The following is a 26064-nucleotide window of genomic DNA, read 5'->3' on the forward strand; positions in this document are numbered from 1 at the left end:
TCATTAACATGAAGAGAGGCTGCTCCCTCTTGTGCATTAACTCCTCCCTGGTAAGATCTAACCATAAAATTATCTCCTTTAGTATTAAACCTAACCTAGAACCCCCATTAAACTCCAAACCTGTTAAGAACTTTGCTAAGGCCAATTACCTCAAACTGAATGCCAGCTTATTAAACTTCCAAGCCTATCCAAACCAGGGTGACACTGAGGCCTACTCTGAGCTGTACACAAAAACACTGTACCACCACATAGCTGCATAGTGGAGGCAGTACCTGTCCGATTCAAACCTATGATTACTGGCAAAAATAAACCTCCCTGGTGGACCCCTAGCATAACTAGGCTATTCAACAAAAGGGAAAAAATCCTCTAACAGCCAAGAAGGAACAGATAAAACAGTGCAAAAAGACACTCACCATCTAAACAAAAACATTTGAGAGCTGGCGAAATCTGCCAAAGCAAACTATGAGGCAAAGATAGACTCCCAGGTGAAAGATAACCATAAGGCTTTATTTAATTATGTTCAAAACCTCAGGGGAAATGCTCAGCAATGTGCCGAGTTAATCATCAATGGCAACACTTACACCTCTATCACCTCCTACCACTCCAAAGAATTACTCACAACCATCTCCCTACCTATCATTACAAGGGAACAGGTCCTTACTGCACTCATAAAGCCAAAAACACAGCATCCATGGTTCTCAAGAACATTTCAAGATGCTTCTCAAATAGCTTAAAACAGAATCTATCAGGGTCACTAGAAACCCTCTTTAATCACAACCCCTTGATGGCTTTGTCCCACAGGAATGGAAGACTACAAAAGTCATCCCTCTGCACAACTGTGGGCTCATCACCTGACTCAAGCAACTGCATACCTATAAGCTTGACCAGTCTTATCTGCAAGACCATGGAGAGAATTATTATGAACCTGATAAATAATAACATAGGTGCTATCAGAAAACTGAATCAGGCCCAATTTGGCTTTGTCAAAGGGAGATCTTGCCTTCTCAGTCTGGTGGACTTCTTTGAAAAAGTTACCAGGGCCATGGATGAGGGCAAAATTGTACACACCATTTATTTAAACCTGGCCAAAGTTTTGATACAATCTCTCGGGGATCACAGAGTTAGGCGTAAACACCTATATCATCAGATGGATAGCCAGTTGGCTCACTGACAGGACAAATGTTGAGTGGATAGGTGAATCCACTTCTGATAAGAAACCTTTTACTGGTGCTATCCTACAGGGTTCAGTGTTGGGACCCATCCTGTTTGGTATATACTTCTCTGAAGTGAAAGCCAATGTTTGGGGCCTCTGACTCAGGGTATGATTAGGAATTTTTTAGCATTTAGTCTCAGACCATAGTTTTGGCACACTCCTTAAAGTAGACCCAGTGGTGACTGACATAGGAACACAGATAGATAGTAACGTACACCATTGATAGCACACTCCTAAAAGTAGACCCAGTGATGAGGGACATAGGAACACAGGTAGTAACCTACACCATTGATAGCACACACCTAAAAGTAGACCCAGTGGTGAGTGACATAGGAACACAGGTAGTAACCTACACCATTGATAGCACACTCCTAAAGGTAGACCCAGTGGTGAGTGACATAGGAACACAAGTAGTAACCTACACCATTGATAGCACACTCCTAAACGTAGACCAAGTGGTGAATGACATAGGAACACAGATAGTAACCTACACCATTGATAGCACACTCCTAAAAGTAGACCCAGTGCTGAGTGACATAGGAACACAGATAGTAACCTACACCATTGATAGCACACTCCTAAAAGTAGATCCAGTGGTGAGGGACATAGGAACACAGATAGATAGTAACCTACACCATTGATAGCACACTCCTAAAAGTAGACCCAGTGGTGAGTGACATAGGAACAAAGATAGTAACCTACACCATTGATAGCACACTCCTAAAAGTAGACCCAGTGGTGAGGGACATAGGAACACAGATAGATAGTAACCTACACCATTGATAGCACACTACTAAAAGTAGACCCAGTGGTGAGTGACATAGGAACACATATAGGTAGTAACCTACACCACTGATAGCACAGTCCTAAAAGTAGACCCAGTGGTGAGTGACATAGGGACACATATAGGTAGTAACCTGCACCATTGATAGCACACTCCTAAAAGTAGACCCAGTGGTGAGTGACATAGGAACACAGGTAGTAACCTACACCATTGATAGCACACTCCTAAAAGTAGACCCAGTGGTGAATGACATAGGAACACAGATAGTAACCTACATCATTGATAGCACACTCCTAAAAGTAGACCCAGTGGTGAGGGACATAGGAACACAGATAGATAGTAACCTACACCATTGATAGCACACTACTAAAAGTAGGCCCAGTGGTGAGTGACATAGGAACACAGATAGTAACCTACACCATTGATAGCACACTCCTAAAAGTAGACCCAGTGGTGAGGGACATAGGAACACAGATAGATAGTAACCTACACCATTGATAGCACACTACTAAAAGTAGACCCAGTGGTGAGTGACATAGGAACACATATAGGTAGTAACCTACACCACTGATAGCACACTCCTAAAAGTAGACCCAGTGGTGAGGGATATAGGAATACAGATAGATAGTAACCTACACCATTGATAGCACATTACTAAAAGTAGACCCAGTGGTGAGTGACATAGGAACACATATAGGTAGTAACCTACACCACTGATAGCACACTCCTAAAAGTAGACCCAGTGGTGAGGGACATAGGAACACAGGTAGTAACCTACACCACTGATAGCACACTCCTAAAAGTAGACCCAGTGGTGAGGGACATAGGAATGCAGGTAGGTAGTAACCTATACTCTGACCACCAGGTAGCTACAGTAGTGAGGAAATCCTTCTGTGTGGCTCAACTTATAAGTAAAGGCATGGCATCAAGATCAAAGAAGTCACAGTGCTATTGTACTCGGCCCTTATCAGGCCCATAATCGAGTATAATGCTCCCTTCTACATGTACCTAACCAGGGATGTACACCAAATGGAGCAGCCCCAGTGGTTTCTCACTAAAAAAATACAAAACGTAAGACATGTGTCTTGTGCAGACCAACTAAAGACCATATCCCTTTACTCTGTCTCATATCGTTATTGAGAGGAGACTTATGCCTTACATACAGAGTAGTTATTATTTGTGACTCTAACAGAGCATGCTGGAGAGATGGATTCATATCCCAAAGGCTGCCTTGTCTATGGAATAAACTTCCCATCTACATAAAATGAAGTCCATCCCTCACTGTCTTCAAAAAGAATTTGGATAAATGCATGGGGCGCTATAAATTCACTCCTAGGTAGGGTGACCAAACGTCCTGTATAAAAGAGATTGTCCCATTTTTTCGTGATCGTACCCGGTGTCCCAAAAAAGTCTCTCAGGATGCCTAAATGTCCCGTTTCTATCAAATCACTAAAACTTCCTAATTATATAACTTCACGTAATATTTTGGCTACTTCTGAAAAGCTTGCAAAAATAAACAGGTGTTTTCTGTTTACCTTTCTGAGTAACAGATGAGGGAGGAGCAGCTTTTTTCCATACAGATACTTGCTGCCCACTATGCTCATTCTCTTTTGCATATAATTTTGAGTGGGTGTGTAAATGCTGCGCTTCGTAATAAAATGCAGACTGGTTCTGTCCCTCCATACACCCGAACCCACAAGTGCCTCAACACAAGTTTTCAAACCATTACTACTCCTCATTGATGATGATGATGACGGACCGACTGATAGTGGTAAGAAAGATTGTGTACATAAGCATATTCTACGTCAACCGCAACATCTGTATATAAGGGGTTGAAGTGCCCATTGAACTTTTCTAAGACAAAAGCAGGTCATTTTAAGAATAAAAAAGTGGCTTCTTCCACCATACACACTTGTGATATATGTAAAATGAAGAAAGGCAACAATCAGGAACCTGAATCAAGGACCAACAATGAAAACCAAGAGAATTTATTCACAGACACATCCACTGACTAAGCGCTTTCACCTAAAAAGGCATCCTCAGAGTCAGTTGGAACATCACAATCAACATATAAATACATAATTAAAACTAATTAAATAATGACATCACATTTTAAATACACCAATGAGCCCAAGCACTGCCTCAACACAATTAAAGGTACAAAACCCATTCAAGTGTAGTTCTGAAAAATGTTGAAAAATTGAAACACAAAATAATTCACAACAATTAACTACATGCTATAACTTATACACATACACATACACTTATATATAAAAATAAATTAAATTAATATGAAATAAAATGCATATGCCTCAACCTATAGACTTTAAAAAGTGATAACTCTGTTAAACAGAATAAAATAGATACAGTGTGCCACAATGCCATCCCCTTCAAATTAGATACAACTTGCTTTCTGTTTTAACACTGGTTTAATGGATATACATTCATTGATACCGGGCACCTCGTGGCATTCAATCTCACCTGCCATTGAACTTCTAAGAGGGCCACCTTGTTGCTTATATCACCCCTTGATCATCATGTACCCTGTCAATGACAAAAACAAGAACTTTTAAAATTCTTGCAATAACAACTATGCAAAAACAACGCATTATGTGCATCCTTACTCTTTATGCGTATATGCTCACTTATTCGATCTCAACCTACGGTGGTCATCCCAATGTAGAATCGTCACATGTACTACAAGAAGCCACATAAACTAAACATTTTGTATTACAATTGCACTGACCTGGGCATGCAATTGTTCGATCAAAGCCTTTTACAACCAGGTGTGTACCCTCACAAATAAATCTACAAACTCTACACCTACCACACTTAGACATAATTGATTTCCTAACCCTGGGCACCCTTTCCATAATTGCTTTTAAGTTAACACCTTTGCTAAACACAATCCTAGGTGCCTTCCCAATTATGTCCTTGGTGTCCTTGTCTAAACAATGATTCCATACCTCACGAATCTAAGCTGCAATGACAGTGGCCTTCTCATTGTAATTAAGAACCAAGCAGGCTTTATTCTTCCCTGCATCCTTGTTCATGTTGTTCAACTCCATATTGCTCGCCCCATTAGCTTCCCCTCTCAATATAGGTTCAAAAACAGTATTCCTTTTCCTAATTACTTCCTTTTGACTTTTATTAAAAGGTTAAGTGGATACCCCTATCCATAAGCATACCCACAAGTTTGTATATTTCCTCTCTAAAAGAGTGTCATCACTGATTATCCTAGATAGTCATCATTTGTCCCTTTGCCACCCCTCTTTTTGATAAAAGGGTGACAACTGGAAAAATGTAAAAGGAGTTGGAATAGCTATCTTTCCTATATAATGTACTAACCAAACCTTCATGATTCTTGAAAATTGTCAAATCCAAATAGTTCACCCTATCCGCACAATATGTATATGTGAATCGCAAAAACTAGTAGAAGAATTAATATACTCCATGAACTCATTGACACTGCTCTCATCACCATCCCATAGGATAAGTAAATCATCCAAGTATCTATTGTACAACACTACTTTCTCCCAAAATCTGGATTGAAAAATGCAGGTTCTCTCCCATGCCAATAGTACAAGGTTTGCAAAAACTGGTGCGCATCTTGCACCCATGGCTACTCCCGAACACTGTTGATATATCTCACCTTCAAATTTGATGAAATTATTTTCAAAACAGTTTCCATCAAATCACAAATCATATTGATCTTACTTTTGTCAAAACTGGAACTTAGCAGTAAACTATCCCGAAACATTTCCATGCCTTCACCATGCGGAATCACCGAAAACAAATTCACAACATCCACTGTCAAAAAACAAAAATTCCTAGTACACTTAACAAAAGCCCTCAACCTCTCCAAACAGTGCCAGGAATCCTTAATAATATGGACTGTATCACTCACAACTGTTTTGCACACTTCATCCACAAAGGCTGCAAGCGGTTCGGTCTTGGAACCCCTGGCAGATACAATAGGTCTAAAATGTAGCTGCTCCAGCCCTTTGTGTACTTTCGGTATACCAAAAATGTTTGGAGTAACAGGGTATCTAACTGTAAGAAAATCAAATTCCGACTCTGTAATTTCACCTTGAAATAGGGCATCCAATAAATACAAATCAATTCTTCTATAGGCCACGTTCATTTCATTAACCGATACCCTTGTGTAAGTATCTGTATCTCCAAGTAAACCCATCATGGATGGTTCATTTGGTTCATTATTTGACATCCATGATGGGTTTACTTGGAGATACAGTGAAGTGTGCAAAACAGTTGTGAGTGATACAGTCCATATTATTAAGGATTCCTGGCACTGTTTGGAGAGGTTGAGGGCTTTTGTTAAGTGTACTAGGAATTTTTGTTTTTTGACAGTGGATGTTGTGAATTTGTTTTCGGTGATTCCGCATGGTGAAGGCATGGAAATGTTTCGGGATAGTTTACTGCTAAGTTCCAGTTTTGACAAAAGTAAGATCAATATGATTTGTGATTTGATGGAAACTGTTTTGAAAAATAATTTCATCAAATTTGAAGGTGAGATATATCAACAGTGTTCGGGAGTAGCCATGGGTGCAAGATGCTACCAGTTTTGCAAACCTTGTACTATTGGCATGGAGAGAACCTGCATTTTCAATCCAGATTTTGGGAGAAAGTAGTGTTGTACAATAGATACTTGGATGATTTACTTATCCTATGGGATGGTGATGAGAGCAGTGTCAATGAGTTCATGGAGTATATTAATTCTTCTACTAGTTTTGCGATTCACATATACATATTGGATAGGTGAACTATTTGGATTTGACAATTTTCAAGAATCATGAAGGTTTGGTTAGTACATTATATAGAAAGATAGCTATTCCAACTCCTTTTACATTTTTCCAGTTGTCACCCCTTTTATCAAAAAGAGGGGTGGCAAAGGACAAATGATACGCTATCTAGGATAATCAGTGATGACACTCTTTTAGAGAGGAAATATACAAACTTGTGGGTATGCTTATGGATAGGGGTATCCACTTAACCTTTATTAAAAGTCAAAAAGGAAGTAATTAGGAAAAGGAATACTGTTTTTGAACCTATATTGAGAGGGAAGCTAATGGGGCAGCAATATGGAGTTGAACAACATGAACAAGGATGCAGGGAAGAATAAAGCCTGCTTGGTTCTTAATTACAATGAGAAGGCCACTGTCATTGCAGCTTCGATGAGGTATGGAATCATTGTTTAGACAAGGACACCAAGGACATAATTGGGAAGGCACCTAGGATTGTGTTTAGCAAAGGTGTTAACTTAAAAGCAATTATGGAAAGGGTGCCCAGGGTTAGAAATCAATTATGTCTAAGTGTGGTAGGTGTAGAGTTTGTAGATTTATTTGTGAGGGTACACACCTGGTTGTAAAGGTTTTGATCGCAAATTGCATGCCCAGGTCAGTGTAATTGTAATACAAAATGTTTAGTTTATGTGGCTTGTAGTACATGTGACGCATTCTACATTGGGATGACCACCGTAGGTTGCAGATCGAATAAGTGAGCATATACGCAGCATAAAGAGTAAGGATGCACATAATGCGTTGTTTTGCATAGTTGTTATTGCAAGAATTTTAAAAAGTTCTTGTTTTTGTCATTGACAGGGTACATGATGATCAAGGGTGATATAAGCAACAAGGTGGCCCTCTTAGAAGTTCAATGGCAGGTGAGATTGAATGCCACGAGGTGCCCGGTATCAATGAATGTATATCCATTAAACCAGTGTTAAAACAGAAAGCAAGTTGTATCTAATTTGAAGGGGATGGCATTGTGGCACACTGTATCTATTTTATTCTGTTTAACAGAGTTATCACTTTTAAAGTCTATAGGTTGAGGCATATGCATTTTATTTCATATTAATTTAATTTATTTTATATATAAGTGTATGTGTATGTGTATAAGTTATAGCATGTAGTTAATTGTTGTGAATTATTTTGTGTTTCAATTTTTCAACATTTTTCAGAACTACACTTGAATGGGTTTTGTACCTTTAATTGTGTTGAGGCAGTGCTTGGGCTCATTGGTGTATTTAAAATGTGATGTCATTATTTAATTAGTTTTAATTATGTATTTATATGTTGATTGTGATGTTCCAACTGACTCTGAGGATGCCTTTTTAGGTGAAAGCGCTTAGTCAGTGGATGTGTCTGTGAATAAATTCTCTTGGTTTTCATTGTTGGTCCTTGATTCAGGTTCCTGATTGTTGCCTTTCTTCATTTTACATTTTTGCTGTGCCCTTTTGTAGGGTTGCATTTGGTTGCTTGAACACTTGTGATATATGTTTCCTTCATTTACCACACAGCACACAATAAATATTGATAATAAAAATCGAAACGCAACATAACTGAAGTTGTCAATGTCACATTGTCAATATTGCGTCACGCCGCATTTTTACTATTTCCTTTGCTGCAGGGACTACAGCTCTATTTCCGTAGCTAATATGATGAAATGAGCAGTTAAAAACTGCAATACCAACAATGCATCGCGATAGCACATCCTCCCCTTTTGTAAAGTGCTTGTCAAGTAAACTAAATCCCACCTCATTGTTTTGATTGGCAGGTTATGGTAGATAAATGGTGGTGAAGAAGGTGAGTATGTGTGTTGTTGCAATTATTTGAAATGAATGGTATCTGAAGGAAAGTTTGAAAAATATATTTTACAGCGTCATATCAGATGTTTCACAATTTCTTGAAAGCTACTTTTTTAAAATATGTAATTTGGGGTTTTGGAGTGTTATGTGAAACTTATTTGGCGATACCAGCTGCGTATTTTTATGTATGTAAATTTGATAACTTTAAGGTCAGTCTGTATGCGAAACTGATCTTGTTTTAATATTTTCATTTTTAGACTTTTGAGTAGCGTAAAGAACATGAGACCTTGTTGCTATGGCTACTGGACGCGCGCGATTATTTAAAGCGAACATAGAGCAAGGAAGAGATGGCCAAAGGAACTCTACAATGGAGAACGTAAGAAGGTACACTGTAGTTGAGGAGCAAAGACAATAAAGTATAACCGGGGCCGCTGCTAGCATTTTGGGGGCCCCCAGCAAATATCAAGTCAGGGGCTCCGCTAAGCACTTCTAGTCTAAGTGCTACAAACTTTTAGAAGTAAGCATAGCCATATAGACAGACCTGTAGCAGCGTGTAATGTGTTAGTCTTATGTGTCATCCCTGCCGGCCTGTTCGTGTTAGAGTGACAGGTGTTTGTTTTGGGTGTTGAACTTTATTCTTTAATTTTATATTATCGTCTCATATAGACAATAATTATGCCCAAGCGTCAATGTAAGTTTATGGAGAAGTATTCCAAAGAGTGGAACTATATTAAAAAGGGACGCTATGACAGTGAAGCCGAGTGCACAGTTTGCAATAGTGTTTTTAGTATTGGTCATGGTGGACGTTCAGATATAAAACAACACATCACATCAGTGAAACATAGGAACAGACTGAGTGCCCCAAGTAGCAGTATGTCTCAACAATTATTTTATAAAACACGATTCTAATGAAGAAACGAAAGTTAGAGCTGCTGAACTAACTCAGGCCTACCATACGGTAAAGCACCATCACAGCTTTAGGTCAAATGACTGTGTCAACAAGTTAAACGGCGTTATGTTTAGTGACTCATCAATTGCATTAAAGTTTAGCTCTGCCAGAACAAAGCAATCAGCCCTGATAACTGGTGTTTTAGCTCCATTCAGCATGAAAACTAGCATTGAAGAGATAAATAAATCCCCTTTTTATGGCATTTCTACTGATGCAAGTAATCACAAGGCCATAAAAATGTTTCCTTTTGTAGTTCAGTTTTTTGACATAAATGAAGGGATAAAGTCAAAGTTACTGAAAGTAGCATCCTTGCCATGTGAAACGTCAGATGAGATATCTAGTTTCTGCTTGAACTGTATTGATGAATTCAAGTTAAATAAAAACAGTTGCATTGCATTTTGTGGTGACAATACCAACACAAATTTTGGTGGTTTGAACAGAGTGGGAAAAAACAATGTATTTACAAAATTAACAACAAATTTACATGGTATTGAAGGTGTGGGTTGTCCTGCACATGTACTACATAACTGCATATGTGCAGCAGCTGATAGATTAAGCTGTGACATTGAAGGTATTGTTGTCAAACTCTTCTCTTATTTTTCTATATACACGGTGCAAACAGAGAGGCTAAAAGAATTTGTGAAATGGTCGATGTCGAATTTGGCACTATTTTGGTGTATTCAAAAACTCGTTGGCTGTCTTTGATGCCTGCAATAGAACGAATTTTAAAGCTGTTTGATGCTTTAAAGGATTTCTTTTTAAACGAGGAAAAAGCTCCAAAGATTTTGTTAACATTTTTTAATAATCCTTTAAGTGAGGCATACCTATGGTTTATCCATAGCCAACTCAGTATTTTTCACCAAGGAATTAAAAAGATTGAAGGAAGTACAAAAAGTGTTATGGAAGTCAATGATGTATTGGAATGTACTCTCAAAGCTATGACCAGAAGAAAAGAGGAACAGTTTTTATCATTTAGTGTAAAATCCATTCTTAAACGGGCCAATATCATGCAACAAGACGAAATTAACTTCAAAAATGAAGTTAACGAGTTTTATGAAACCTGCCTACAATATCTTAAAAAATGGAGTGTACCATTCTCTACCTTCTCAAAATTCAAATGGATGCTTTTGAAGGACATCCCCAGTTGGGAACAAATTGAAGAAACTATTTGTTACTTCAACGAAAAAAGTATTGAAATAAATGATACTTTGCTATTTGATCAACTGGCATCATTAGCAGATTTTGTAAGTGAAAATATTAAAGAGTGGACTGATGAAGATAAAAAAACACCTCAGTGTCACGAAAAGTGGGTTTGTTTTTTCAAAACCCATACTAGGCCAGAACAGAACTCTGAATCTTTGAAGATATGCCAATATGTGTTTGCGATCCCTACCCATAATGGTAATACTGAAAGAATATTTTTGCTCATGAACATTCAATGGACGGACGAAAGAAACAAGATGAGAGTGGAGACCCTTTCTGCAATCCTGCAAGTTCTCTACAATTTCGAAATGGGCTGTTATAGTTTTTACAAGTTTATATTAGATAAGAAGGAGGTTTTAACAATGGCTGGAACAACAGCCAGATATCCTCAATTTAAATCCTAGACTAGTGAAATTTAATTTGTTGTGTTGTATTATGTTGTAAAATATGTATAAATAAATAAGTATTCACTGCAAAATTATTGTTTTCGTTTATGATATGCCTCAGTGTTTAAATTAGATTACAAAAGTGAAGTTAAATTTTAAAAGATTTCTAGGTCTCAAAATAGTTAAAATGAGCATATTTCAATAAATAGTTTCTGGCGGAGGCTCCCCGGACCCCTCTTTGGCTGGAGGGTATCCCTCAAACCCTCCTTGGGTGTGTCCCGTTTTTTCCAGTTCATGATTTGGTCACCCTACTCCTAGGGTACTGCCCATATCCTTTCTGGACAGAGGCAGTCTTTAAGATGACTCAGGGCTGCAACTCCCAAAGACCCACTATGCTGATACTAATCCATCCCATCTCTGTGGAATTAAGATTCAGTATTGTCATATCTTGGGTATTATTGGCTAGACTTGTAAAGGCTCTTGTGCCATTATCCTAGTAATCACCAATTAACCTGTAATTAGCATATTAATTATACACATATTTTGTTACATAGCCATCAAGCTGATTCTGCATACAAACAGCAGTCTAAAGCAAGCTTCTTCATAATGTTGTCATTCAAATTCTGTTGAGCAGAACAACAGCTGTTTTAAATTCCTAATCTGTTTATTCCCCTAGCTTGCTGTAGTTTATTTAGGAAGTTGTTTCTTCTATCCAATATGTTGCTAATTAGTCAGTAAATGTTTCAGATTCTGTAGCTATTTTTTAAACGGTCAGACTTTGCTGTACAGACACAGTGACTCCCCCTCCTGCAATCTGACAGAGCTTCCCAAAGAGGGAGACTGCATTCCCAAAGCACCTTGTGACATGTTAGTCTATGCAGACTGTGAACCCTTGACCATGAATTCTAGTAACGACTGTGACAAGGAAGTGAAATGAATAGTTATTTTCTCACTGGTAGGTACATATCTGACTGAATTTAAAACAAGCATTTCCAGTGTGCATGTTTCCCATTTTAGTTGCACCCAACAACATCTTGCATTTAACCTACTTTCCATAACATTTCCATTGCATTATTTTTGCGAATCTTGCTATCTAGACTACTGTCATTTTTGCATGCATTTCTGGATGTAGTACTTGCATTACCAGAACTGGTGTTTATACACCATTGTCTCTTGGCTTTCCTTGTGTTGAACTTAACAAGCATGTTCATTTAGGTGATAAATTAGTCCGATACAATCATGGGCTTATAAATTATAATGAGCTATAAGACTCCTTGAACAATATTAACTGGATAACTCAGAGTTTCACAGAACAAATATGATTTTGGTTCTGGAACTTTAGAAAATGTTTTTTTTTTTCTCAATAAACTTTTTATTGATTTATAAACAAATACAATTTAGGAGTTGACATATATAAAACAACTTGGTTTAAGCAAATTTGCAACTCATATATACATTAAAAAGAGATCAGAATAAAAATAACATCACTAAATATGTACAATATATACAATAGGTAACCATAAAGTAAAAGATAAACTAAAAATACAATTCCTGTGAATTAGAATATTCCAAATTTGGGTATAAGAATTAACTAGAATACCAGACCAAATGAAAGATTTAAGGTACTAATTATTTATAATACTTAAAACCTTCTCTAATACTAAATTTTTGAAAGCCATTTTTTTGGACTCTTAACCATGTTTTTTTGAGCATCAATGTATAAGTAAGCCATTTTTTGGAAAATATCCCACTTCAGTTTGGTACGATCAAGCCAGTTTTGAGTTATGTAAAGTTTTATTAAAGAGCAAATAAAAATAATAACTTGAGTATCGAATTTGGAGAGATAAATTATCGGAATATGAAGTATAGCAATTTCCCATGACAGTGTAGATTTATGATATCCCATTCTCTGTAGTCTTACTTTCAAAGAGGTCCATAATCTATGGGAAAAATGACAATACCATAGAATATGTAAAAGGTCCACTTGGGGATAAGAACAACATGAGCATGATGAGGATTTGTTAGGATTAAATTTGTTTAATTTATAAGGAGTGTAGTAAGCATCATTGTTAATCATTAATTGTGTGTACAATAGTTTCTTAAATGGAATAAATTCCCTAGTATATCTTATTGCCAAAAGGTTTTGATTCTCAGTTATTCGAGAATTATGCAAAAGCACGAAAGCGATGACCAATGCAGGCTGAGGTATATTCCAATTTATTGAACCACAAAAACACGAAATCATGAACTAGTACACGACAGAATGAACGCCTTCACATTAACAGCGTTTTCGTCCAAATGGACTTCATCAGATGAAATGCCTTACTACTTTAAAAACATTCATTATATATAAAACCAGTTTCCACAAACACCAATCATTTGTTCTTCACAATATAAACCTACAAATCAACCTACAAGCTACTAAATAATTTAGTATTTCATCACTTCCTATTGCACCCATATTTATTTCTTTTATATATTTAAATAAATAAATCAATAAATAAGCTTTATTAAATTCATTTAAAAGTTCCTAAATAAAATGTTGACATATTATTAAAATTTTTAAAATAATTCTTAAAACTGTTCATTAAAAGTTTTATTATATAGGTCAAAAACTACTTATTTAAACATATATTATCTAAAATAGAGTAAGGGCGACACCTACTGACAAAATCTGGTAAGTGCTTACTAAGTCACACCTTAGCTGATCTAATTTTCAGAAGGGGCAAAATAGAAATATATTCATTTAGCCCAGGCTTTTTATTTGCCTCCAGGGCCACTTGCCACCATAGTTCTTTATAGGCAATATTTTCTTCCCAAGGGCCACCTCTTATATTCCTTTTTATTTGATCTAAAACAAAGAAATGGAATTTGGCTCCCACACATGTTTTGGTGTGCCTATATATCGCATTTGTTTCTTTTCCTTTTTTAACATCGTACATGTGTTCATAAATGCGTCTCTTTAATGTCCTTTCTGTCTTTCCTATGTAAAATGACGGACATTCCACACAAACAGCCAAATACACAAGTCCTATAGATTCACAATTATAGTACCCCTTACTTTTTATACACCTTCTCCTACTGGTCAAAAAAACATTGTCTCTATTAATAATATGCTCACATTGTTTGCATTTACCACATTTAAAGGTTCCAACCTTACCCCTAATTCCTATTTGAGTTCCCTTGTTACCATAATTATTGTTTTCCAAAATTCCTTTTATACTTTTTGTATTTTTAAATACCACTCTAGGTGTCTCCTGTGGTAATCCATCCAAATCCGTGAGGGCCCTGAATCTCTCCCATTCTCTTTGGAATACAAATTTAATATTTTTGTTCAATAAATTGTATTCCATAATCAAAGATTTTTGAAAATTTCCTACTTTATCCTCCTCTTTCTTATCATGTTAACTAATTTTACCAAAAATTGGTCCAAACCTTCCCTTTCTTCCCTCTTCCACTTCGGTTCTAATATTTTTGATAAATTCTAAAGGATATTCTCTTTCGAGAAACATTCCTTCCAACAAATCACATTCTGCTTTGAATTTTCTTTCATTATTTGTCATTCTTGATCCCCTCACGAATTGCCCCTTCACTATGTTCTTTTTGCAATATATTGGGTGGGCACTTTTGTAATGCAAAAAGGAATTCACATTCGAGAATTATATTTTAACCAGCTATTAGAGAAAAGACAGTTCTGATCCAGCACTAGATTTTTTATTAATTTATAGGATCTTGATATCATTTTACCTGATGAAGATAATGTTTTAATTATTGTATTTAGATTATTTAATTTATGTTCTATAAGTTCTATGGGTTCATATTGACCTACAATTACTTCTCTTAATTGGCGTAATATTGTAGAATGACTCCAATTAACATTCAGAATTTTACGCAACTCTAATAGGGATAATTCATTATATTTCAGGATATCCCAGACCTTCAAATTTTTTAATGAAGGATAATTTGCTAGATTGAAAGGAGAATTATCTATCATTATATTAGGATTTAGATGAAGTGGCTGCAAAAGATGAGAAAACGTATCTATATTACATAATTTTAGTAGAGCTTGAAAAGCTTTAATCTTTTGTTTAAGAAAGATAGAAATTTTATTGCTAATTTTCATATCAATAGAAATAAAAGGAATAGCTTCTGGATTTATATTTTTAGATATAATGTAATTATACCAAATCTTAACCCATAAGGGATAATTAATATCTTTACTATTTTTAAAATTAGAAATAGTTAAGAGCTTATTTGATGAAATAATTAGATAGTAAAGATAGAAGTTTGGCAATCCCAAACAACCTTTGTCCTTAGAATTTGATAGTCTAGAATATGAGATTCTAACAGATTTGGGAAACCATAAGAATTTGTCTAACTCTATATTTACTTTCTCAAAGAAAGACTTAGGAATTATCTGATCAGAGGAATTAAATTGGTACAAAAATGTTGGTAAAATGTTCATTTTAATTATAGCAGCTTTTGATAAGAGTGATAAATTTAAGTGCTCCCATCTAGTAATATCCGAAATTATTGAATTCCAAACTTTACTTAAGTTATTTTGAAAAGAAGAGTGATTATTGTGTTCCATGTTAATTCCTAGATATTTCATACCAAAAACAATCTGGGTTTGTTGATCAGAAAACAAGTACGATTTATGGACCCTATGATTTAAAGGAAAAATATGTGTTTTTGAAGGATTTATAAGATAATTCGAGGCAGAAGAAAAACATTCAATAGCGTTTGTTATTTTACTAAAGTCAGATATAGGGGTTTGAAAGTATAATACAAGGTCATCAGCAAAAGCAGAAAAATAAATTTTTGTGTCAAGAATCCTAGGGACTTTATGAAAAGTGTTCTGAGTAATAAACAACAGTAACGGTTCTAAATATACATTAAAAAGAAAAGGGGACAGAGGACATCCTTGCCTTGTGCCTCTGGTAATCTTTATAGGGGAAAAAAAGTAACCATTAATATAAAGTCTAGTAAACATATCTTTATATAAAGTTTTTAAGAGGTTTATAAAGAATAAAGGAAAATTAAATAGTTTGAAAAAGAAATTTCCAACAGACTCTATCAAAAGCATTTGATGCGTCCAGAATCAGCGCATATATTGGATTAGAATCTTTTTTAATTAGATGTATAATAGATTCTAAAGTCAGTGTATTATCCCAAGCATGTCTGTGGGACATAAATCCTGCTTGATCTTGAGAAATGATTGAAGGTAAAACTTTTTTCAATCTGTTGGCCAGAATAGATGCCAAAATCTTTATGTCTAAATTGATCAAAGAAATAGGCCTATAATTAAATGGGTCAGTTTTTTCTTTATTATTTTTCAAAATTAATATGGTTTTAGATGTATTCCAATGAATATCAGAAATACCCTTGATTTTTATATAATTATAAACTTTAAAGAGAAAGGGAACAATTACCGATTTAAAAGATTTGAAAAATTCAGGTGTGAATCCGTCTGGACCAGGAGATTTACCGGATTTAAGACTATCAATTGAATCAGAAATCTCTTGATGAGTTAAAGGAGCAGAAAGCAGTTTTTGTTGATTATCATTTAACTTGGGGAATTTTAAAGAACTTAGAAAGTTTTTTATATGATTATCTTCCAATGTATTAGATGGTTTTGAGTATAATTCTGTATACAGTAGTGTAAAGAGATGAATAATCTCTTCATCTGTGTTGTATAATTTATTTTTGTACAATAATGATGAGATTTTTGGTTTTTCAATATTATTTTTAATTATTCTAGCCAAAACTTTAGAAGGAACTTGAGCCCATTCTGAATACGTTGCCAACAATCTTTGATCAACTAAAGAAAGGTTGTTCTGATGCAACAAAATTAATTCTTTTTGACAATCTAATATTTGCTTTTCAAAACTAGTGTCTTGATTCAGTCTAAACTGATTTTGAAGAGAATGAATTCTAGATTTTAAGAACTCTTACTTTTTGTTGTATTGTTTTTTAAGATAAGCAGCTTTACTGATAAACATACCTCTTAATCTCGCCTTACATGCAGCCCATTGAATATCATAAGGGATATTTAAGAAATCTAAATCATTTTCCATTTCTTGAATAGTTTCTGAGCACTGTATACAAATATCTTTATTTAAGAGTAAATTATTGTTCAGCGTCCACTTATTTGAGTTAATAACATTTCTAATTTTGTGGGTAAAGTTGAGAATTAATAAGATTCTTGAATAATCTGAAAGATATCTAGGTTCAATATTAAAATCTGAAATAAATTTTGAGATAGTATTAGAAATCAGAAAAAAATCCAATCTAGCCCATGAATTGTAGCATTTTGAGTAATAAGTGTAAATATCTTTCTTGTTTGATATTTTTATCTAGTGCAATGGATCAGTTAAATTATGTTCCAAAATTAATTCATTTAGAGCCAAAGTTGCTTGAAGGTTATAAGAAGCGGAGCAGCTAGTACGATCAATTTCTGGATTTATTACCGCATTTCAGTCTCCCCCAACTATAATGTAGTGATCTTTATAACATGTGAGTATATTATAAATTTTTAAGATAAAAAACTGTTGTTGACTACAAGGACCATATACATTTAGAACTAAAATTGGTTTATCCAGATTATGAATAGTAGCAGTAAACAGACACCATCTACCTTCATTATCATATCTCTCATCAATGATGTTTCCACTGAATTTTTGTTTAATAATTATTGCTACTCCCCGAGAACTAGAAGAATCCCCAGAGGCTACTATCTTCCTAATCCATTTTTTATTACTCTCTTTGTCCCAAACATCCCAAGGGATATGAGTCTCTTGAATAAAACATATGCTGGCTTGTGATTTAAATATCAAATGAAATAATAAAGATTTTTTGGATTTACTTTGAATTCCTCTAACATTCCAGGAATCAATTATTAGGTAATTTGTCATAAAAGAGATGACTTGTTAATATTGATGTGATCAAAACATGGTATAATTTCTTGATTTATAATTAAAATAATACCAAGAGCAAAGAAACATAGCTAAACTGGTCTGATATTAAATGAGAATACCCTATTAAAAACAAAATCAGTAGAGATATATTATGAGATTTACCCATAACCCTCATCCTTACCCTAGTGCCTGACCACCTAACCCCTATTGACAAGGTAAAATCTTGAACAAACAGAATAGAATTTACGATTTTGGTTACAAAGTATTCAAATGTAACAATATAAACATTACATATAGTCCTTGAAAGGACTGGAACCAAGTCAATAACACTAAACATATTTACACATCTGTCTATAGACAAGATGACCAACATAAACAATCCCTATACAACTATTTAACCCCAAGCTCCTAAATTTGCGTAAAAATAAATAAGGTAAAAATGTTTTTCCTCATGTGATTCTTATAAATTTCTATTTATAGACATCTAGATAAAACTGACATAAAATCCTAAAGTCAATATTTTGTTAGTATTATTTCTAATAAAAACAAATTAGTGAACTGTATATTAAAATAAACCCAGTCCTATAATGAAATCTGAATTATATATTACTGTAAATCATCTAAATAATTAATGACTTATTAAATTAAACAATATAACCAGCAGCTTATTTATTACAGATTAGCTAAAAATCTAGTTATAAACAGATTATAAATGACATGTCATACCTATTTATCTATTATCTAGTATACAGATGTAAGATATATCTGGGCATAAGTTTGATTAATGAAGGAAGAGCGCCCAAACACAATGATTACTTCTTGTTTCTACTACTTATTTTTCATGTCCCTGAAAGCCAGCTGAATGTGCTAGAGAGTCCTTTTCATGATGATCTAGCACATCAAGAAAGTTTACCCTGAGCATTGATTGCATTTTCTGTCCAATCTAATATTATTTAGTAATGTGCTAGGTTTTAGCATCGCTTATACAGAGGAGTACTTTACTCTGTAAATGGATATGTGAAGCGTTGATTTATATAATATGATATAAATCCACAGTTGTCAGGATCGTGTGGCATTTGAGGTCTTAAAGAAAGAACTAATAGGAGGCGTGTCCATTTACACGCCGCGTTTGCAGCACTTATTAGTTGTTGCTTCTACCTATGCTCACGCTTTTATTTAGTAAAAAAAGTGCACTCAACATTAATTAAAATAATAATACTTGGAAACTTGTTATTTCCAAGATATTGTTTTAACGACCAGTGGAGATGTGTTTAAGAAATGACCCCAACTATATACAAGTAGTTCAGATCACTGCACTCACTCACCTACAATGTATGGATGTTATAGTAATTACCATGCAGCGAGGTGTAAGAAACAAACAACAGAATTAAATTCAATTTACTATTGTAATGCTTGCAGCTACTACTTGTTTAGTAATATTTCTCTAAGGACAAAACATGAATATTATTCAAATGCTAGAAGCATTTGAATATTTTTTACAAAAGGTCACTGTACATATACATAAGCAATATCTTATTTAGTGGACTGAATGTAAAAAAAGGAGTAAACTGACAACGTTGGATTCTTTATGCTTATGGTGACATCATTCTGGTATTCTGGGATTACATCACATAATTATATATATATTTATTTAAATGTATATATATTTGTTAATATTTTCCTTCTCTCTGAATAGCATCTATGCACAGTTTTTATGTATCTGTTATTTATTCATTCATGTGGAATCTGTATTCATACTTGTAGACAGCATTTATTTGTTGGTCATGGATGTTTGATTTAGTCTATTTATGTACATATTTACATAGTGTCTTAATTTTAATTGATCCAGAAAGCTTCAGGACTCCAGTGATATTTCAGGAGTTCTGTTTATATCCGTTTTTACTTATAGATGTGTCATCTGTATTAATACTTGTAGGCAGTATCTGCTTGCTTGTTGGTCATAGATGCCTGATTTTAGTTTATTTATATATATATTTATACAGCGTTTTAATTCTGTTTCATGCAGGAAGCTTTTGGACACTAATGAAATTCAGGAGTATGTATAGTACGTTCTATATATATATATACATACATCCATATGCCCTACGCAGTTTGCGGTTTAAATTTTCATCACACTGTTTCCATTTTTATTCTCAATAATTACTGAGTAATGGAATTGTCTGCATTTATATGCATCGCATGTTTAAAATAATGGCACCGAAGTTGCGGTTACAATATGTATTTAATCCATAGCTTGGTCGATGGTACTGTTTGCATTTATTGTTTGCATTTATACATCAGGTTTACATACAATGGGATAGGAGCGAAGCTATGATCAAAATGTATATTTGGCTACAAACTCTCTTCTGAGATGTTAATTGATTAGTTATCCACTTAATTTACCCGCCTTGTTGTATATGGGTGGTAAAAAAAAGGAAAGTTATTTATATTTCATTATCTGATGAAGCGTGGAACCTCCTACGCTAAAGCGCTTACTCTGGATTTTACTCTGCATTTACCAAGTTATGTTTGGATCTTGTTTTTGGAAGGAGTACTATTCGGCAGAGAGGTTGCTTCCTTTTGCTTCTCATTCTTGGATTCTGCACCTCTGCGAAAAGTACGTGATATATAGTAAAAGTGACTGTAATGCGAAGCACACTCTGTTAACTTAAGCGTGTCTCGAGACACGCAGATTTTCCCTCACAAAAATACCTAATAACTGTTAATAGCATAGAGAGCCAATCCTATAATTGAAATATAGGTATTTCTTCTTTAGTTACAGTGTCAACAGAGTCCTTTAATGGAATATGGTGACAGGAAAACTCTCGGTAAAACTGTAAATTTATAAATCAGCGTTTCATATAAAAGCGCTAAATATTTACATTCTCTTGTAGCAAGTAAGACATAACATTAAACCATAAAGCACAGCGCTAGCAAGTAACGTATCTTGTGAAAGCGCTGACTATTTAAATCAGAACTTAACTAAGAGAGTTTGGGTAACATTTTGTCGTGACTAGTAAAACATAACATTTAACCATACAGCAGAACTCCAGTAAGTCACGTATCTTATAAAAGCACTAGATATTTAAATTATAACATAACTAAATATGTTCAGATTACGTTTCTTTTGTGACATGTAAAACATAGCATTCAGACATATGACACTACGCCAGCAAGTAATGAATCTTGTGGAAGTGCTTAATTTAAGATAGTAACATGACTGTTAATGATCAAATTTCCTTGACATGGCAATTAAGACAAACCATTTAGCCATAGACCACAGTGTCATCAAGTAACATATCATGTATAAACTCTAAATTTGAGATAAAAACTTGACTGTAATGTTTGGAAGTTCTTTTCATGTGATGACGTCACAGCAATACTCCGAAGCCCAGGAGAAGGAGCGTGGACATAACGAAGATTCAGTTAACACATAAGTAACAAAGCAAACTCTTTGAAACAGTCTCGAGATATAAAGAAATTCCCTCCAAAAAGTCAATGGATTAAAAAAGTCAAAAATAATATAACTGTGTGGATTTCTTCGCACATTTTCATCACAGTCTATTTTTAGCCTCTAAAGGTTATGCAAATACCAAAACAAAAGAAAAAAAAAAACTATAACAGTGCTGGGTTTAAAAAATATTGGCAGTAACAGAAATACAAACTAAAAATAAAAATCAACTAAATATATATAAAGCAAATAACACTCTAATAAGCATTCAAAAAAGAAACTTCAATTTTGTAATAAAAACATAATAGTTGAGCATAACATCACATACTTGTAAATAAATATTGAAGTATTAAGATACAGATTCAGGAAGCTTCTTGAATATCTTCAGAAATATTTCTTTTGCTTCTTTAGGATCTGTAAACATATATTTTCTGTCATTATAAGTAAAAGACAGAGTATTCGGATAACTCATACGAAATCTTATACCTCTTTTTATAAGATCTGCACAATAAGGAGAAAGCTTTTGTCTTTTCATTTTTATTTGTAGAGGAAGATCCTGAGAAAATGACAGTTTATGATTTTTCCAGACAAACTGTTTTTTGCTTTTTGCTGCCTCTAGTATCTGATAGGTGTCTTGGAAATTAAGTAGTTTAGTATATATAATCCGAGGGGAGGCAGAATCCTGACTAGCACGCAATGCTCTATGAGCCCTCTCTATAATAACAGTTTTTGATGATGACTCACAATTTAATAGTGTCTCAAAAATCTGTTTAGATACAGATAATAGGTTTTGATTTTCATAGGATTCTGGCAAACCTCTAATAATAATGTTATTTCTATGACTTCTAGCTTCTAAGTCCAGTAGTTTAGCTTGAAATTCTGTAATAATCTTATCTTTAGCTTTAATATCTCTTTCCAAGGATTCTGTTTTTATTTCTAAAGCTGTATTTTTACATTCAATAATATCCATTCTTTCACTTATTTGCTTTAAAGTTCTGCCAAAATCAGTAAATTGTTCTGAGAAACTTTGTATGGCACTTTGAATAGGTTGTAATGCTATTTTTAGTTCATCTAAATGAAAGTTTGAGTCATTTGTATCTTTGTTACTTACTTTAGAAGTTTCTGAAGATTGCTTAGTAGTTCTTAATCTTTTTGAGCTGGTGTCTTTCTCAGGTGAATGCACTGAAGAGAATTTGGCCTTTGTTGCCTGTGTTTCCATGGTGTCGGATTTAGAAGCCATGCCCAGAGTAGAGGTGTGAGGACAGGATAGCTGATTCTGGGAGGAGTCTTTAAGCAGCAGATGCCAAATACAGTTGAAGCCACAAAGACAGTTCTGAGGTAAAAAAATCCAAAATTGAGATCTCCAAATACCAACAAATAATCCAGATACGTAGATAAATACTTAGGGGATCTTTTTATAAAAAAAACTGAGGAAAAATATTACTCCAAGGTTATAATACTAAGCCGGATATTACATAACTGTGAGGAGCTCAGTGACTAGGGACTGATCTAGTCAGCAGCCATCTTGGAATCTCAACTTTAGAAAATGTTTCAGTTACAAGTGAGTCTGTGGCCAAAGTGAAACATGGTGGAATCAACCATTAACAAATATCTGTTTGGGTGGAGTTTGACCTTAACCAAAGTATACCAGAAAAAGAAACACATTTTCAAACTTTACAAATAATCACAAAACAGAAGACACAACTGTAGATTAAATCAGATTTGCAAGAAATTAAAGGAAAAAATTAAATCAGATAAAGCAGTATATGAAAATAAATTCGTTATAACACCAAATATTCAGAACTATTCCAAGTAAGTTAACCTAATAACCAATATACATCCTTCACAAAGCTCATTATCAAATAATGGGGTATCACTAGCAACCTCAAGGTTTATAACTAGTGAATGTAATAAATACTTTATGTCAATAGGCATAAAATTCATACATACATACATGTGTTTACCGGGAAAGGCCTGGGGAGAAAAGCTGCAACATATAAAATAGACAAGAAAGTTTACATGAGAACATTATTACAAAGACAAGTTGGTCCTTATGTAAATAAAAAAAATCTTACTAACAATAATTAAGGAGAACATGAACATTTTTTCCAGTGTATACAAGCACAGTGACAAATTCAGGAGTGTAACAGTTGAGTAAAATACAAATAGACATAATAGTATTTTGTCAGGGTTAAAGTGCCATTGGATAGGAGCAGAAACGGAACTGAACGTATAAGCCAAAATGAGCAGAAGTGTATCCTGTCAAATACATAAACATTGTTCGCAATATGCAGCTTTCCTCATGCCTTTTGGGATAGGATCCCAATGTAAAGCAGTGTTTTATGGTATACCAGTAGAATTCCCTGTAAATTCTGTCCTTCACATAAAATGTTAAATGGACATTGCATCTGCCTGAGTTGGTACTAGCTCAAATGGATATAAAGGATCCTACGGCTCCTGTTAAAAAGAGTAGTGGAATTTATGCTACGTTTTCCCTAGTCAGTACAAATACCACCTCAAATCTCCACTGCAAAGAAGCAATAGATCTATGGGGATTAACTGAGTCAAGAAAAGTGTAAGTAAGTTTAAAGAAAGGAAAATGTTGAACCATTTTGGAGATGTAGGTATTATCTACAAACTGCAAAAACAGCCAGTTGTTTGGGACAGTCCTTTTAAAAATGGTAAGTTGTTAGTTAATTTACTTAGGTTGTGTCTTCTGTGAGTAGTGTATGTCCTGAATTTGTCAGCGTCTGCACATTTCTAGGTATTTGTCTTAACCAAGTTCTTTAATTGTAGTCCTAGTTCAATTGGTATTTAACAAGCCTTTGGAGTATGTTAGAATGCAAACAGATCTTGGAACATAAGGGCAGTGAAACCAATGGGTATCAGCAATGCTTTATGTAGGCTTTTCCTCACATTTAGTGCTTGTTTCATGAACTGCATTGGATCATCTTTTCTACAAAATGCATTTCTCATAGCTCCTGGAAGCAAGTACAGGGATTCTTTTCTCTGTAAGACTGTCTACCTGCTGAGGAGTGAACACAATGTTCCCCATGCTCTCTATTTTAAAGATAACTTGTGATATATGCTGACCACTTGAGCTCATGATTCATCTTAGGAAACTACCTTAGCTCATCCTTCTTTGGTTAAACTGAATCTCCTGTCTTCCTCCTAGCTATTCTTTAGCTCAAACTAATATAGATTATGAGTTTTTATCCACTCCTGCCTCTTAGTCTGGAATGCACTTCCTGAAAATATCAGGATTGTTCCAGGCGTTATTTCTTTCTCACACAAAGTTCATGCAGCACACCTTCCTTACTTATAAAGGTAAGTATTGAACCTGGTGCTACTTAAGGAACTCTTACACCACTCTGAAATAGCTATGTACTTCATGTCTCATTGCAGATTACAGTTTCACTGACATCAGGGAGTTGAATCATGACAGAAGTTTGATTGTGTGAACATTGTACGGTGTTGGTATGTTTTAGCATTCTATGTGCCTCTAATATACTTTAATGCGTATATTGATCTCTTGTTTTCTGGGATTTTCTTTTCCTGTGGTTTTCACTATATATTTTTTTACTACACAATATTTAGTTCATTTTCTTTATGCAGCTGACTCTGGGTCAGACTGAAACGTTATTTATATTACTATATTTGCTGAATTACCAAAATGTAATAAATAAGTAATAAATACTGGTGGGGCTATATGTGTTTGACTCTGAATGTTAACTTATGTACACACACACACACACACACACACAATAAAAGTTTAACAATATGGAAATTACTTAAGGTGACTTGTTTTAATGCAAGGTTTTTGATGAAAGGTATCTCTGTTCTTGCTTTATCATTTTCCATCAGCTGTATTTTGAGAACAACCCATTGGAAACCTACGTATTCCCAGAAGAATGCAGTTTATCTTTAAATTTTGTCTCATTTTAATTTTCAGGGTATAACATCCCAGTGGACCACCTTTGGTCACTTATTTTGAAAGATAAGATACTTCCATCTGGTATCGGTGACAGAGAAAGGAATCTGCAGCAAAATCAGCTTCCTGGTAACAGAATTAGCAGTAAGTACATGAAATACATTCCATTTTTTAAACTTTAAGTGTAAATTAAAAGTCTGGAGGAAGTATAGGAGGGAGACTTATATTCATAAAAGTGTTAAGCAAGTTTTTACATTAAAGGAAGTTAGACCATAGAAAAACAGAACACCACGTATATATAATACTATTTGTTATAAGAAGAAAATATAATGAACATTTGGAGAACATAGAACAAAGAAATGAGATTTTGGAAATGTGTGATAAAAGGATATGACGTAATGTCATGGGATGAAGCTAGACAAATTCTTGGGGTTATTGAACTTAAATTAACTTGCATATACAGATCTAATGTTAGAGTTCAGAGAAGATGTATTGAGGTTAGATTATGATTTGGTTAAACCACGAGAAGTACATTTTATAACTTAGGCCAGAGCAGGAATGGCACACCAGAAAAGTGTAATAAGAAGGGCATGTAAATGTTAGAGTCGAGAAAACAGTACGAT

At 34.6% G+C, this 26064-nt stretch overlaps 1 protein-coding gene across 1 annotated transcript in view; it reads left to right on the forward strand.

The window, feature by feature from the left end:
* The window catches only part of LOC122798747 (zinc finger protein OZF-like), a 70629-nt gene that overhangs the window by 30775 nt on the left and 13790 nt on the right, over positions 1 to 26064 (forward strand). Inside the window, exon 3 of the mRNA XM_044067849.1 lies at positions 25463 to 25585. Within this exon, the coding sequence (XP_043923784.1) occupies positions 25463 to 25585 (123 nt within the window). The remainder of the gene's footprint in view (positions 1 to 25462; positions 25586 to 26064) is intronic.

The sequence above is a fragment of the Protopterus annectens genome, chromosome 3.part1 (genome assembly GCF_019279795.1).
Source record: "Protopterus annectens isolate FY-2018-M chromosome 3.part1, PAN1.0, whole genome shotgun sequence".
NCBI lineage: Eukaryota > Metazoa > Chordata > Ceratodontiformes > Protopteridae > Protopterus > Protopterus annectens.